At 40.2% G+C, this 14,456-nt stretch overlaps 2 protein-coding genes across 9 annotated transcripts in view; both read right to left on the bottom strand.

The window, feature by feature from the left end:
- Positions 1-3,603, bottom strand: part of LOC122209114 (cytochrome b5 type B) — a 110,349-nt gene extending 106,746 nt beyond the window's left edge. For all 5 annotated transcript variants that reach the window (XR_006197456.1, XM_042920758.1, XM_042920759.1 and 2 more), the window contains exon 1: positions 3,344-3,603. Coding sequence is in view for 4 of the 5 variants with exons in the window: in XM_042920758.1 (XP_042776692.1) it covers positions 3,344-3,505 (162 nt within the window). In the remaining variant the exon portion in view is untranslated. The remainder of the gene's footprint in view (positions 1-3,343) is intronic.
- Positions 1-14,456, bottom strand: part of NIP7 (nucleolar pre-rRNA processing protein NIP7) — a 92,200-nt gene that overhangs the window by 16,523 nt on the left and 61,221 nt on the right. The window contains exon 6 of one of the 4 annotated variants that reach the window (XM_042920766.1): positions 8,873-8,899. The exons of 1 other annotated variant lie outside the window; for it this stretch is intronic. The gene's annotated coding sequence lies outside the window, so the exon portion shown is untranslated. Of the gene's footprint in view, positions 1-8,872; positions 8,904-14,290; positions 14,361-14,456 lie in introns of those variants that run through there. 2 more of the 4 variants (XM_042920767.1, XM_042920768.1) reach the window with 2 other exon arrangements.

Here is a 14,456-nt window from a genome sequence, read left to right as displayed (position 1 = left end):
AAGCAACCTACAGACACAGGATATTCAGATTAGGGACCTCTTTCTAAGGAGAAGCCCCGAAGTATTTCAATTATAAGAAGGATGAGAGCCGATACAGGTCCTCCCACCTCATCTAACAGCAATCCTATTCTTCCAGACCTGCAGGCCAAAAACTTTGGTGCCATCTTTGACTTCTCTCACTCCTCAAATCCACTGCATCATCAAATCCTATTGGCTCTACCATCAAAATACATCCCGAATCTGATACTTCTCACCATCCCCCATTGCCACCAGCCTGGTGCAAGCTACCACCCCTCGCCCAAATTACTACAATAGCCTCCTTCCTAACTGGACTCCTCAATGTGGCTTTTGCCCTCCTTCAGTCTCTTCTAAACATTGCAGAGGGATACTGTTAAACCATGAAGTCACATCATGTCACTCCTCTGCTCCAGTTTGAGTTCCTCTCCTAAAAGTCAAAATCTTTCATGAAGCCTACAGAGCTGTGCTTGATCTGCCCTCACCTGATCATACAGACCTCACCTACTACTCTCCAGCCACTACAGCCTCCCTCACTTGTCCTCCCAACACTAGACATACTCCCACCTCAAGGCCTTTGAACTTGCTCCCTCTGCCACTCCCACTCTTCCTGCAGATATCCACATGGTTAGCTCCCTTAAACTTCCTTCTGGCCTTTACTCTAGTCATTCTCTTAATAAAACCAACTCTGGCCATCATACCTAAAATTTCAACCCCTCACCCTCACACCTTCATTCCATATACATCCACAGTCCTCTTCTCTGCTTTATTTTTCTTCTTAGAACCTACCACTACCTAACACAGCACACATTGTATTTACTCTGCTTATTGTCCACTCCCCATCGACTAATCTGCATGAGGGCATAAATAGGGCATATCCACTGCTGTCTCCTCAGCACCTACAACAGTATCTGGCACATAACAGACACCTGATAAATATTTGAATGAGAAAATAAATGAATGAACAGGCTTGGAATGAGCAAGATAATAGGAACAGAGAAGACAGATCAGGTAAGTAAGAAGAGTTAATTGCAGGTAAAGATCTGTGGCTCAAACTTCACCTGTGATGTTTCTAGCTCCATCAACATGTGGGAACCCGGTCAGCAGCCACTACTCAAGGTTGAACTAATGTTCAATCTTGAACTAACATCCACTACAAGCACTGAATGTTTCTTCAAGTTCATTATGTATTCTAAGTCAATCAAGAAGAAATTTGGGAGAGGAGCACTTGGCTGGCTCAGTCAGAGGAGCACATGACTCTTGGTCTTGGGGTGGTGCATTTGAGCCCCATGCTGGGTGTGGAGATCACATACATAATACATAAATGACAATTTGGGGGAAATGAAACCACAAATGAAAAACATCACCTACCGTTATGAATTATGCTTTAACACGCTACCACCCACAACTGAAACTTACAATGAGGCATATGCCTAAGGACCTAAGGCCAGAATTTTGAAGTAATGCTATGTAGACAAGAGAAATCAAGGGATCTATCTAAACCAGATTCTGCCACTAATCAAATGTATGACTAAAATCTCTGTGAACCTGTTTCCCACCCTGTTAACATAAGGATCACTACATCCAAGTCACTCTCAACTAGTCATCCAAGGATGAAGTAATGGGAAAGTACTTTTAAAGTACTATTTTAAAAGCATAAAAGACCATACCCCATACAAATACAAGTTACTAAATTCTAAGATGTTAACTTACTGGCCATTAAGAAGATTTATTAAAAACAACGTCCTTTTGGGAAACTTCACATTTCAAAACTTTTTATAGATTTATAAATCAGGATCTAGGGGCATCTGGGTGGCTCAGTTAAGCAACTGACTGTGGCTCATGTCATGCTCTCACAGTTTGTGGGTTCGAGCCCCACAGCAGGCTCTGTACTGTCAGCTCAGAGCCTGGAGTCTGCTTTGGATTCTGTGTCCCCCCCCCCCCCAACTCCCACCCCTCCCCAGCTTGCACTGTCTCTCTCCCACTCTCTCAAATATAAATAAACATTAAAAAAAAAAAAAATTAAATAGAGGCACCTGGGTGGCTCAGTCGGTTAAGCGTCCGACTTCAGCTCAGGTCATGATCTCGCGGTCCGGGAGTTCAAGCCCTGCGTCGGGCACTGTGCTGACAGCTCAGAGCCTGGAGCCTGTTTTGGATTCTGTGTCTCCCTCTCTCTGACCCTCCCCCGTTCATGCTCTGTCTCTCTCTGTCTCAAAAATAAATAAACGTTAAAAAAAAAAAATTAAATAATCAGGATGTAGTGATTTCTCCCCTAGGCTCCAAATTAAGAAAATATATATTTTACTAGCATATTTGCTTCACAAAACAACTAACAGAAATGAAGTTTTTCTCAGTTACAACAAGGTTATACTGCACAAGAATTTCCAAAGAATTAACCTCAAGATTATTAATCTATTACTCAACATGATACACATCAAAAAAATGTATATGTTAATATGTATATATATAAATACCTCAAAGTGTCAAGGATTGGGGTGGGAGCAATGACTGCCAAGGAGCAAGAGAGAACTTTTTAGGATGATGGAAATGCTCTGTCTTAATTGGGATTTTGATCACATGGGTGAATGCATTTGTCAAAACTCATCAAACTGTACATTTTAAATGGGCACATATTGTATGTCAATTACACCTCAATAAAGTTAGTTTAGACACATTAAAAGTCTATCCTATTCCCTTAAACTAAAAAAAAAAAAAAAAAAATCACTCAGTTGCACCATGGTCTCAAGAACTTGCATAATGAGATCTATTGCAACAGGTTTGAAGATTTAACAAAGAGGATGTCAATGGCCAAAAAAGTCAACTCATGACCTTCCGGCCTCAGGGTTAACTCAAATTAGAAAAAAATAAAAGCAGCATAATCAGGGGGTAAAAATGTCAGCTTCTTATAAAAACCAAAAATGCTATTAGTTAGAAAGACACAGTGGAAATAGCACAGGTTTGGAGCCTTTCAAACCTAGGTTAGAATGGTTATAGGCTGTTAAGCGTGTGACCTTGAGAGCCCTCAGTCTGGAGGCTCAGTTTCCCTTTCTGTAAAATGGGAATAATGATGGCTTAATAGTTTGTCCTAGGGCATAGTTAAGTGCTCAGTGTATGATATGCAATTCATGATACTAATGAAGACCGGAATTTAGCGCTGGCATGCAGATCTAAGACCCCTCGGTTTTCGTCTAGGGGAATCGTGGCCACTTATCGCCCTCCGCCAGGCTTCATTTCCCTCCATACATATCCACCCTGCTGCTTCTCTAGTCCAGACCGCCCCTCTCCCGTGCAGTTCCCAGGGCCTGCGCCCCACCTCCCGGGCCCCCACCTCGTTAAGGAAACGGGTGATATCGTAGACTCGCCCATGGATCACCAGCCATATCTCCTTCATGGAGTTGTGCTTCGCCACCTCCTCCAATCGATAATAGGTGACGGAGGTCTCGACCCCTTGCCCTCTCCCATCGTTGCCGCTTGCTTCCACAGTCGCCATTGGGCCTGAGACACCTCTTCTCCACCACTAACCCGGTTTCCAAAGCTAACTTCCTCGAGGCTGGCCCTGAGCTCAGCTCTCCCCGGCTTCCGTAACCAGGGCCGTCGGTGGGCTCCTGGCAACAGCCAATCATGCTCCCGGATAGTTCCTGGTTCGTTTTCTTTTCACCAATGAAACAACGGATTCAGTTTTAAGTTCCACCCACCCCTCGCCCGATCCTTGGAGCGTAGGCCTGGTTCGAGGTCCGACTAACCAATCAGAATCGCCCATCCCTCCAATCTCACCAATCACATGCAGAGATTTTGCAAAGACGCCTAACGGAGACGGATAGACAGGTGTTAAGCAAGAGAGGTTTCACCTTCACTCCGCGTTGCCGCCTGCACAGTGTGGGAAGAGGAGGCAAAGTCTCCATTTTCCTGTTTCCTTCCCCTTCCCTTCCTTTCGCCGTGGACCTCTTGAGTCACACGAAGCTTGTTTTCCCCCACCTCTTGCGCGGCCTGTATTTCAGGGCGGGTCTACATCTTTGTTTGCAGTCTTCAGACTGATCTGTTGTTGCCCGTCTAAGTCTCATGTTCCTAACCAATAAAATGAGCAAGATAACCTCATCCCTGCAGAGAAGTTTGGCCGATTAAGTGAGGGAGTGTATCTCTACAGCGCTTGGCACAGTAATCATAACATAAATAACAGCAGTGCTAGAAAAAGGGGGGGGGGGGCATAATTGGCCTAAGGCCATGGACAGGTAGGGTATGGCGTATCCCAAGTTTCTGACAGTACTGAGAATCTGACTTTGTTATACATCAATTATATCTTAAAGTTGGGAAAGGAGATCTGATTTTTTTTTTTTAAACGTTTGTTTATTTTTGAGAGAGAGAAAAAGAGAAGGAACAAGCGGAGGAGGGGAAGAGAGACAGAGGAAGACGCAGAATCCAAAGCAGGCTCAGCGCTGTCAGGGCAAACCCTGGCATGGGGCTCGAACCCATGAACCGTGGGATCACCAGAACTGAAGTCGGAAGCTTTACCGACTGAGCCACCCAGGCGCCCAGGAGATCTGAATTTTAAACAAATTATTTGGTGATCAGAACATAGCTATGCTATTTTCGTTCCCATGTGTTATAAAATAAAATCCACCTCAACTGTTCCCAGCTAGATGTCCCAGCATTTTGGAGTTCCAGCCTGGTTGATGTGCATTATCCTAAACTACTCTTTTTTAACTGCCATCACAACTGACATGTAATGTCATTTTCATCATGTCACTCTCCCAGACTCTCCACAATCCATCCCAACCTCTTTTACTAATATTTTCCACCATTCCTTTTATAAGACTTGTGTGCCAGCCACTGACTCCTAAATCTGCTGGTAAGAAAACCATTTCTGTGATCAGATCAGATCCACCCACCTTCTTCCTTCCAAAGCCTACTCACTTTGAATTCCTGGGATTCTTTTTCACAAATTCTCCTGCCATTCCAAGCTCTCCAGTGGTCCCATCTCCTTACAGTACCTCAACATATTACTATTTCAGGAATCCCCTGTATCTGTAAATCTTAACTTCCCATAGTTACCTCCCAGATGAGACTGAATCATGAGAGAAATCCCATATGACTCAGGCTATTCCACAAACTACATTCTAATATTTACCTTCATTTCAGAGATATTTACTGAACATTTACTGTGCCACAAGTACTGTGATAGGCTCTGTGACAGTAAGATAACATAAGAAACAAGACTTTCGAAAGAAACAAAAATATTTACGTCTACATAAATTTATCATGGCAAGAGGAATTAGGATCACAATTTAGCTCATGACCTGAGCTAAAATCAAGAGTTGGACAGTTAATCAACGGAGCCACCCAGTTGCCACAAAGTGTTTTTTAAATTAATATTTAAATTTCCATTTTAGAATTTCAAACAGGTACATTGAAAGAATAATAAAATGAACTCCCACGTACTTTTAACTTAGATCTACTAATTGTTAATATTTTTCCATATGTGATTTCTTCCATATCAAATAATGTTAATAATGTTGTTATTAATAATGTTAGACCAAAAATAAATAAATAAATAATGTTAGACCGTTTCAGAACAAGTTGCAGATGCTATGACCCTTTACCTTCAAATAATTATGTATCTCCTAAGAATAAGAACGTACTGTTATGTAACCCTAGTATGATTTTCAAATTCAGGGAATTAATATTCATACAAATCCTGGATCATGTATTGTATTTACTTATGTCTCCTTAGTGTCCTTGAATCAGGTACATTTCTTCAGTCTTTTACTTTGAAAACCTTGACTTTAAAATTTAAAAATTATTTTAGAGAGCGAGAGCAGGGGAAGGGGCAGAGGGAGAGAGCAAGAATCTTAAGCAGACACCATGCTCAGTGCAGAGCCCAATGTTGGGCTCAATCCCACAACCCTGGGATCATGACCTGGGCCAAAACCCAAGAGTCAGATGCTCAATCAACTGAGCCACCCAGGCACCCCAAGACACTGACATTTTTTGCAAGTATGACCTGAGATTGAATTGGATTCAGAAAAATATTGTGGCCTAAATGTATTGATTATAAGTTCATATTCACAATTACCATGTGTTAGCCAGAAAGTCCAGCTGGGAAGCCCTGCCCCTGCCACTCACAAACTTAGTAATATTAGGCAGCTTTCTTGATCTCTTTTTTTCCCAAGTGAATACCCAACTGTTCCAACACCATTTGGTGAAAACATAATTCCCCAATGAATTGTTTTCCTGTCTTTCTTGAAAGTGCCTTGTCCATATAAGTGTGGGTCTTTTACTGAACTTTCTAGTCCGTTCCAGTGATTTGTCTGTCTTAATGCCAATTCCACACTGTCTTGATTACTATAGTTTTGTAGTAAGACTTGTAAATCCTTCAGTTTTGCTCTTATTTTTCAAAATTGTTTCTGCTATTTTAAATCTTATGTATTTCCATATAAATTTTAAAATCAGTTTGTTGAACCAAGTAAAAAGTTAATGTCACCAGTGATAAATCATGTTGATAGCATGGTATGTGATGAGGAGACCACTTTATCACTATGACATTCTTCCCAAAAACCCACAACCGCAGTGTAAGCATGAGAAAAACATTAGGCAAGCCCAAATTGAGGGGCATTCAACAAAATACCTGACCAGTATCCTCAAAACTGTCAAGCTTATTAAAAACATAATAAAACAAGGAAACACTTAGAAATTGTCATACACCTAAGTAGACTAAGGATATGTGACAACTAAATGCAATGTAATATCCTGGGTTGAATCGTAGAACAAAAAAAAAGAACATTAGGGAAAAAAACAGTGAAATCCAGGTAAAGTAACTAATGTGCCAGTGTTGATTTCTTAGTTTTTACAGATGTACGATAGTAAATGTAAGATGTTAATATTATGGGAAGCTGTCTGAGGGGTATACAAGTACACTCTGTACTATTTTTGCAATTTTCTTGTAAATCTAAAATTATTTTTAAATCAGCCTGTTAATTCTATAAATCAGCTTATAGACGAACATATAGAGATAAACATATTAACAGCCTTGACTCTCCCAATCCACAAACGTGGTATACTGCTTCATTATTTGAATCTTATTTTAATTTGTAGTTGTTGGCATAAAGGTCTTTTGCATCTTTTGTTAAATTTATTCCTAAATGTTTTACAAATGGGAGTTATTTCAGTTTTCAATTGTTTGCAGCTATAACAGAGAAATATAATTGATTTTGTACATTGACTTAGTATCCTGTGATCTTGCTAAATTCACTTAGAGTTCTAGTGGTTGTTTTGTATATTTCTTAGAATAACTTATGTAGCAATCATGTTATCTGCTAATGAGACAATTTTACTTCCTCCTTTCTAATCTGTGTATTTTTTTTCTTGCCTTATTTCACTGGCTGTGACTTCTAGTACAACATTAAATAAAAACGGTGAAATTAGTATCCTTGCCTTGTTCCCAAATGTAGGAGGAAAGCATTCAACTCTTCCATGAATAAATATGATATTGTCTATAGGTTTTTCAGTTGATGTCCTTCATCAGAAACAAGGCAGAATTCCCCTAGATTCCTAGTTTCCTATTTTTTTTTTTTTATCATAAAAGGATATTGAATCCTGTCAAATATATATATTTTGCATCTTTTGGGATGATCATATGATTTTTCCTCCTTTGTTGTGTTAATATGGTGAATTACTTTGAATGGTTTTCAAAAACTTAACCATCTTTGGGGCACCTAGGTGGCTCAGTTGGTTAAGCATTCGACTTCGGCTCAGCTCATGATCTCACGGTTCATGAGTTGGAGCCCCACGTCAGGCTCTGTGCTGACAGCTCAGAGCCTGGAGCCACATTCAGATTCTGTGTCTCCCTCTCTCTTTGCCCCTCCCCTGCTCACTCTCTGCCTCTCTCTCTGTCTTTCAAAAATAAATAAGCATTGGGGCGCCTGGGTGGCGCAGTCGGTTAAGCGTCCGACTTCAGCCAGGTCACGATCTCGCGGTCTGTGAGTTCGAGCCCCGCGTCAGGCTCTGGGCTGATGGCTCGGAGCCTGGAGCCTGTTTCCGATTCTGTGTCTCCCTCTCTCTCTGCCCCTCCCCCGTTCATGCTCTGTCTCTCTCTGTCCCAAAAATAAATAAAAATAAATAAATAAATAAATAAATAAATAAGCATTTAAAAAAATGTTAAAAAACCATCTTTACATTCTTGGGATGAACTCCACTTGGTTATGATGTTAGCCTTTTCTATATATTGCCGGATTTAATTCACTAGTATTTTTTAAAGATCTTTGCATCTGGAGTGCCTGGGTGGCTCAGTCAGTTAAGTGTCCGACTCTTGATTTTGGCTAAGGTCATGGTCTCACAGTCGTGGGATTCAGCCCCATGTTGGGCTTCGCGGGCACTGAGTGTGGAGCCTGCTTGGGATTTTCTCTCTCTCTCTCAAAACAAATAAACATAAAAAAAAAATCTTTCCCTCTATATTCATGAGGAATATTGGCTGTAATTTTCTATTCTTGAATGCCCTTGATAGTTTTCTCCAAACTTTTTGATACTTACTGAGTTACTACAGCTAAGTACTGTGTCAACATGAGTATTAAACAAAGACTCAACACAGTGCCTGCCACAGAGAGTCCTCAGTAATTGCTGGCTATTTTGGTGTTATTGTTTCTAGATGCTATAAATAAGACCCACCTTCTAAAGAAACTTACTAAGAGAAAGGTGGCACATATAAAACATTTTTATTTATTATTATCGGGGTTCCTGGGTGGCTCAGTTGGTTAAGCATCCGACTTCGGCTCAGGTCATGATCTCACTACTCATGAGTTGGAGTCCCGCATCAGCTCTGTACTGACACCTCAAAGCCTGAAGCCTGCTTCAGATTCTGTCTCCGTCTCTCTGCCCCTTCTCTGCTTGTGCTCTGTCTCAAATATAAAATAAAACATTTAAAAAATATTTTTATTATTACTATTATTATTATTATTATTTTAAGTAGGCCTCATGCCCAGAGTGGAGCCCAACGCAGGGCTTGAATTCACAACTCTGAGATCAAGGCCTGAGCTGGGATCAAGAGGTGAATGCTTAACTAACTGAGCCATCCAGGCACCCTACCACATAAAACATTTTTAGCATTAACATTTTACTTTTGCTGTGTCATGTACTAGAAAATCTTCTCCCTGCTCTTCAGGGGCATGATCCAAAATTTATCACAGACAACAGTAGGATCAGTGTGTGAGTACTGCTCCAGGGAAGTCCTTATTTACCTTGCAAGCTCATTCTACTGTTTTTGTATAAATAGTGGAATTGGAACAGGAAATTCTCAAGGAAAACACTGTGCGTGCTCCATGTGAATAGAGCAAGAAACAAGGATTCTGTCTCATTTTTTGCAGACATCAAATATACCTCCTGTGTTCTCATTCCTTCTTGCAGGGGCTGCAGGGGTCCCCTTTCCTGTTCCAGGCATGGAATACGATGAGGTGGCCCTCAAATTTGTTCTTGCCCTTCTCAATGTATTATGTTCCCCACCAGAGGGAAGACAAACTCTTAAAGCCATCATAGTCCAACACTCTTCTTCCCTTCCTAGGGTCAAGCCTGGGTCATCCAGTGTCAGGGAAGCTTCAGGAAGTTGATGCAAAGTTAGAAGCCCATATCCTCCAGGGTATGGTTTTGGGGAGGGTTTGCTTGCAAGCATCCTAGAGTTGTTCCAACCCTCAGTTCAGCCAGACCTCCCTGGCCTGTTGGGTGGACCCTCCTGGAGCTAACCCAGGACCATCCTACTCAGTCTTATGCCATTGGGGCCCAACCCCCAACAGCCCAGCCCAGTCTCATTTCTAGAAACGAAAGAAACAATCCCTGTGTAAATAGCCATTAACAGGGATGCTTTTCTACCCTGGGTTGATTTTCCTGGCCTCAGAACACCAACTTTTTTTTTTTTCCTGCTGGTATATGTTAATTTATTCTTAACATGTAATAAATGCATTCACATGTTTCAAAAAGAAAAAAATGTGTGTATAAATAGATGTGTGTGTCTATTTATAATAATGTGTATATAAATATAAGCAAATTACCCTTCATATGGGATGTATTGATTTACACACCTACCCACAATGTGTGAGGATGTGTGCTTTTATAAAATCTTACCAATAGTGTGTGTGATCAATAGACCAATAAAACAAAACAGAGTCCTAAAATACAATCAATGTATTGTAGGGGCAATGTCCAGCTGGTTCATTTGGTAGACATGTGATTCTTGATCTCAGATTCATGAGTTCAAACCCCATGATGGGACTAGGGATTACTTTAAAAAAAGAATAGAAGATGCGGTAAAGGGGCGCCTGGGTGTCTCAGTCAGTTAAATGTCTGACTTCGGCTCAGGTCATGATCTCACGGTTTATGAGTTCGAGCCCCACATGGGGCTCTATGCTGATAGCTCAGAGCCTGGATCCTGCTTCAGATTCTGTGTCCCCCTCTCTCTCCCCTTCCCCCATTCATGCTCTGTCTCTCTGTCTCTCAAAAATGAATAAACGTTAAAAAAAATTAAAAAAAAAAAAAAAGAAGACGAGGTAAAAATGTTATCTTAAATCACTGAGGGAGGGGGGGGGGGCTTTTACAGTGCTGAAACAAAATAATAATTAAATAATGTTTTTCCAGGAATTTTTCCAGAAAAAAATTCTGGAAAATAATAATTTGGCTACATATCCATTTGGCAGGAGAAACTCTAGCCTGATCAAAGATTTAAACATAAGAAATAAAGGAAAAAAAAAAAAAGACTATCGGGGAGCCTGGGTGGCTCAGTGGGTTAAGCGTCCGCCTTCGTCTTACGGTTTGTGATGATCTTACGGTTTGTGAGTTCGAGCCCCATGTCAGGCTCTGTGCTGACAGCTCAGAGCCTGGTGCCTGCTTTGGAGTCTATGTCTCCCTCTCTCTCTGCCCCTCTCTGCCCCTCATTCTGTCTCTCTCTCTCTCTCAAAAATAAATAAACATTAAAAAAAAATGATCATGTTTCCATAAACACAATTTCCTTTAGGATGGTTTTGCCCTAGGAATTCTCCAATTGTCTTTGGTCAATGGTCTTTATCCAGTCTGTTGAGGATGAGTAGCAAGGCACATAAAGTTACTTTGTGATTAGATTAACTGCTAATATATTTTTAAGATCCTCTTTATTAAGATATTATTTATGTGCACTAATATACTTTGTATTAACCATCATCCACATGTATTTAAGTAGAAACTTTCTCATGGGTGAGGCTGGAGAAGTAAACAATGGCTATGGATTAACTGATAATTTTTTTAAGATCTATTTATTTATTTCTGTGAGTAATCTCTACACCCAACATGAGGCCCGAACTCACAATCCCTAGATCAAGAGTCACATGCTATTCCAACTAAGCCAGCCAGGAGCCCCTAAATGGTACATTAAAATATTAAGATAAGGGACAGTAGAAGGGGCAATTTTTTAATTTAATTTTTTAAGTCCCTAATACATTCACATAGTTCAGAACTTAAAAAAAAAAAAGTAAACATCTCAATAAAAAGTCTCCTGCCCGCCTTTTCTCCCCATTTTCCATCCGCCCACCCCAGATGATTATTTAATAATTTTTGTGTGTAACCATCCTGAGTTTCTCCATGAAAATGCTAGTAAATATAAATATTTACACTTAGCTTACTCACTTTTATAGAAAAAGTAGCAAAAAAACATACAGTTCTGTATCTTGGTTTTTTTGTTTGTTTGTTTGTTTGACTTAATGACATCTTAGAAATGTTTACATACTAATACATAGATAGCTTCCTCATTTGGTTTTACAAGCTGGATAGTTTTCCATAGTTAATGTTCATTGTTTGATATGAATGTTTCATAATTTAACTGGTCTCCTACTGATGGAGATTTAGATTTCCAGTCTTTTGAAATTACAAACAATGCTGTAATTAATAACCTAGATCTTACATCATTATATACATGTAGAAGAAGAAATGGGACTTCTAGGTCAAAAGCATACACATTTGTAGGGTTAGCAATTTGCACCAGTTTATATTTTCACTGGCAATGATGTAAATGACTGCTTCCTCACACACCCACAGATAGAGTATGTTATCAAAGTGTTTGAATTTTACCAACCTGACATTTAACTTTAAAAAAAAATTTTTTTTAAGTTTATTTATTTATTTTGAGAGAGAGAGAGAGAGAGAGTAAACATGAGTGGGGAAAGGGCAGAGGGAGAGGGAGAGAGAGAATCCCATACACAGAGCCTGACTTGGGGCTCGATCTCATGAATGGTGGGATCATGACCTAAGCCGAAACCAAGAGTCAAATGCTTAACCAACTGAGCCACCCAGGTGCCCCACAAATCTGGCATTTTAATAAATGATATCGCACTATAGTTTTGATTTGTGTTACTCTTCTTATGTGTGAGGTTGAACATCTATATAGTTAAGATTCAGAAAGGAATTTATCAACTTTCTATCTAGATCAACTCCTGAAAAATAATCCTAATAGCCAAGAATTTCTTTTGAGATGAGGTGTTTTATTTCCTACATGCCAAGCATGAGTCTACCTTAGGGGATATTCCCTCTACCTGGAATGGTCTCCCACTCTGATTTCACATTCAGATTATATCTCTCTAATTTCAAGTTAAATGTCACCCCCTTGGTGAAGCTTATGTGAGCTGCCTCATCATAAGTGGCTATCCATCCTGTTTTCTTTCTCTCCATAGAACTCATGGCTACACATAATATTTTTCTGATTTATATGTTGATTGATCTGTTTGCACACCATGGTTGTCCAGTATTTTGGCACACAGTAGGTGCTTAATAACTATCTGTTGAATAGATAAATGCCCAGCTTCTGGAATGAGGGAGAAGGGGTTAAGTTTCTAAATAGAGTTTTCTGAAACTTGAGTGTGGGAAAGGAATTTGGCCTTGCCACTGGATTAAGAATGCCTACGGGCAGCCCCTAACCCTGGAACTTTATTCTTAAAGCATTTTAACTTCATGCTAACTTTGAGCCGTGGACGTGAGACCCACCCATGGTTAAGTTCAGGTTAGGTTTGGGACACTGGGATATTTTCTTTCATCCATAATCACTGGATCAAGGCCTATAAATCAAATAGTTAAGACACAAAACACAAACAAGGTCGTAATTTGTTTCTTCCTGCCCTCTGTTTTTCTTGGCATGGAAAAACTCAAGCTTTTCCTGACTGGGGATGGGTAATGACACTGGGGGGTGATTCATTAAAAGTGGCCTGAGTAACTGGCCTTTTATTTCTTCTCATTCTTTCCCTTTATTGTCCCAACTCATGTAAGGAAACACATTGAATAAAATAATTCTCTTGCTGATAAAGAACTTTCCCTTGACTCTTTGTTCATTTGCAGTTACATGTTCCCAGAATCAAAATCTTAGTGCTAGGGAGGCCAAAGTGGCTAAGGGTAGAAACAGTGTATATTTCTAATAGAGAAGGAAGGCCAAGAATCCTGGCTTTTTTTTTTTTTTTTTTTTTTTTTTTTTTTTTTTTCTAGAGAGAAAGAGACAGCATGCTCAGAAGGGACAGAGAGAGAAGGAGAGAGAGAGAATCCCAAGCAGGCTCCATGCTGTCAGCGTGGGGCCCCATGTAGGGCTCAATCTCACAAACCGTGAGAGCATGACCTGAGCTGAAATCAAGAGTAGGATGCTTAACCGACTGAGTCACCCCGGTGCCCCAAGAACCCTGGTTTTGGAAGCCACTGCTTTTACCTCCTCTTCTTAACAAAGCTGCCTATTCTATTAGAAAAGTGTTCCAGTCCCCAGGGAATCTAGCAGGAGTTAGGGAGTCCCTTATCTCTAAATTGGGTGTCACAGTATCAGTACTTTCCTCTCAAACGAGTGCCTTTAATGTCAACCATTCCTAAGGCCAGAAAAGAGAAAAGACAGTGATAACAACTAAAAATATTCAATTTCATAGTATTCAATTCAAAATATTCAATTTCATAGAGCATAATACCAAGAGAAATAGCAGAGTATACTATATTCATCTTTTACACTCCACACTGCTGTTTTATTTGAAGTATTTTTATGTTTTTTGTAAATAAAGAATAAATTCTAAAATATGTAAAAAAAAAAAAAGGCTGGACAATAATCGACCAAAAGGCTAACAATAGCTATATCAGGGTTGAGGGCTCGGAGTCTATTTTCATTTTCACGTTTGTCCTCGTCTGAATCTTTTTAGTTCTTTTCACAGATTGTGCGTTACTTTTGTGATTAAAAAGAAGTAATAATAAAATGTGCTTTTATTTAAGTTGGTTTGTGTGCCCTGACCTCCTGCACCTCTCTGTGGAAGCGGAGCAATTTATTTTCCAAGAGGTGGGCATAGAAGGGCACGAGTGGGACTGCGATCCGGGTCAGGGCGAGGCTGTGGAAAAATACCAGTGATGCCTCACGCTCAGCACGGCTCTGGTGAAGGCCACTATTAAGTCACCCCTCCTTCATTCTCTTCCCCCTCCATGTG

The sequence above is a fragment of the Panthera leo genome, chromosome E2 (genome assembly GCF_018350215.1).
Source record: "Panthera leo isolate Ple1 chromosome E2, P.leo_Ple1_pat1.1, whole genome shotgun sequence".
Lineage (NCBI taxonomy): Eukaryota > Metazoa > Chordata > Mammalia > Carnivora > Felidae > Panthera > Panthera leo.
Note: the sequence above shows the minus strand (reverse complement) of the source record. Positions and strands in the feature narration are given on the sequence as shown.